Source organism: Phoxinus phoxinus, assembly GCF_949152265.1.
Source record: "Phoxinus phoxinus genome assembly, chromosome: 16".
Taxonomy (NCBI): domain Eukaryota; kingdom Metazoa; phylum Chordata; class Actinopteri; order Cypriniformes; family Leuciscidae; genus Phoxinus; species Phoxinus phoxinus.
In genome coordinates this window covers 1,755,344-1,757,843 of record NC_136891.1, presented here as the reverse complement: position 1 = coordinate 1,757,843, position 2,500 = coordinate 1,755,344, and the positions used below count along the sequence as shown (strand labels likewise).

General features: G+C 37.6%; 1 protein-coding gene across 4 annotated transcripts in view; it reads left to right on the top strand.

Annotated features, from left to right (window-relative positions):
- The window catches only part of fig4a (FIG4 phosphoinositide 5-phosphatase a), an 88,526-nt gene that overhangs the window by 10,865 nt on the left and 75,161 nt on the right, over positions 1–2,500 (top strand). For all 4 annotated transcript variants that reach the window (XM_079639536.1, XM_079639535.1, XM_079639537.1 and 1 more), the window contains exon 5: positions 106–262. In XM_079639536.1, the coding sequence (XP_079495662.1) occupies positions 106–262 (157 nt within the window). The remainder of the gene's footprint in view (positions 1–105; positions 263–2,500) is intronic.

The following is a 2,500-nucleotide window of genomic DNA, read 5'->3' as shown; positions in this document are numbered from 1 at the left end:
CATACATTGTAGCTGGGATGGCGCTAAATGAAACAAAATGAAACAAGAATTTTTTTTAACAGAATGCAGTTGACTGAGATCTAATTTTCAACTGGTGTCTTTCAGGCTTTGTGCGGTTTCTGGAGGGTTACTATATTGTGTTGATCACGAAACGTCGTAAAATGGCTGACATCGGCGGCCACTCGATCTACAAGATTGAAGACACGAGTATGATCTACATTCCCAACGACTCGGTGAGAGTCACACACCCTGACGAGGCCCGGTGAGTCCGTTCATACTGAGGCACAGTTAATCATAAGCATTAGTCGTATTGAGAGTGACCAATAAGGTTATACGGATTTGATCACATGATGTACTGACAGTGTTCAGAAAGTATTGCTAGTGCATGCTGGTTATATTAAAGCCTACTGTATCATATTAGATACACACATTTCTAAGGCCTCTAAATATTCAACCTGACTTTTATATTTAGTATAATTGTACAAACGTTTCTGTGGTCAAATCTGCACTGATTTTATCAAGTAAACGTAGCAATAACTTATAGATTGTTAGTAATATTTCATCTGCACTGAAGCAGCTTTACTCGATTATCAGACATAATTTATCCGAAAAATCACGAGTATCAAATATGATCATCAGGCTTTTGAGGAAGGTTTATTTGTTCATCTTTCAATCATCATTGTATTGCATTATGTGTTTTAAACATAAAACTAAGCATTTAAATATATTGATATTTATATGTAATTTATGTCAGTATCTGCTGTACTGTTTAATGTAATTTGCATTACCTTAATTTTTGTCCATATAAATATCAGCATCTGCAACAAACTGCATATTTGCTCAGTTTGGGCCTCGAATAAAATTTGGGGTGTTTTGAGCCCCCCCCCTCAATATTCTCACTATTTCACACTATATGAGCCATAAAAGTATAAAATCTGATACAAATCATATAAAAATAAACTGTTAAAAAAATAAAAATAAAATGGTTACACTTTATTTTAAGGTGTTATGATATATTTAAGTACTGAGTAATATTAACTACATGTACTTACTATAGGGTTAGGGTTTGGTTGAGGGTTAGTTGCATGTAATTATGCATGATTTACTGTTATTACTATGGTATATGTAACATATGTAACAAGGACACTGTAAAATAAAGTGTTACCAAAACAAAATCATATTTCAGTCTTTATAGGTTTAAATGAGAAATAATTTGTAGTTATATATTAGCGTCATATGACCTCATTATGTCATATTCATATCCAGTTATTGTATTATTTTGCATTTTTAGTCCACTTTTGTGTCCAAATGTCTTCACTTTGATGCTGTTTGCATAGAGAACTCGCATATACTGCTGTTTTCTGTCTGCATACTACAATAGTAGTAATAGTAAGTATGCCAGTAGGTTGTTTCAGACTGTCTGTTTCGTGCGTGTGGTTTTCCTCACACACTGTGTCTGTCTCGCTGCGGTCGGTCACTCTGATCTCAGGATGCAATTCACACGTCTCTTATTTCCACCGTGTGTGTGTGTGTGTGTGTGTGTGTGTGTGTGTGTAGGGCTGGTGCTTCCAACATCAAAAAGTTAGGAGCTGCAGCCAAAATTTAGGAGCAACACAACTAAAATGTATATAATGTCTATAAAACTAATATCTCCCTAGCTCTCGTACTTAAAATGTGTATACCATGTAATAAAAAAATAACATCCCAATTAATTGCGGGTAGATGAGAGGTAAATTATTAATGTGTTGATTTTAATAAAGACACAGAACTCTCATTTCATGGTAAAACGCAATGTATGTGCGTCACTATTTTATTTTCGGTTACTAAAAACAATGTATAGGTCATTTTATTAAACACAAAGAAAAAAAAATGTGCTTAATAACTTAACATCCTTAACTAAAAATATTCGAGTGAGTGAGTGTGAGAGTGAGTGAGTGTGAGAGTGAGTGTGTGTGAGAGTGAGTGTGTGTGTGAGAGTGAGTGTGTGTGAGTGTGAGTGAGTGTGTGAGAGTGAGTGTGTGTGAGAGTGAGTGTGTGTGAGAGTGAGTGTGAGTGAGTGTGTGTGAGAGTGAGTGTGTGTGAGAGTGAGTGTGTGTGAGAGTGAGTGTGTGTGAGAGTGAGTGTGTGTGAGAGTGAGTGTGTGTGAGAGTGAGTGTGTGTGAGAGTGAGTGTGTGTGAGAGTGAGTGTGTGTGAGAGTGAGTGTGTGTGAGAGTGAGTGTGTGTGAGAGTGAGTGTGTGTGAGAGTGAGTGTGTGTGAGAGTGAGTGTGTGTGAGAGTGAGTGTGTGTGAGAGTGAGTGTGTGTGAGAGTGAGTGAGTGTGAGAGTGAGTGAGTGTGAGTGAGTGTGTGTGAGAGTGAGTGAGTGTGAGAGTGAGTGAGTGTGAGTGTGAGTGAGTGTGTGAGAGTGAGTGTGTGTGAGAGTGAGTGTGTGTGAGAGTGAGTGTGAGTGAGTGTGTGTGAGAGTGAGTGTGTGTGAGAGTGAGTGTGTGTGAGAGTGAGT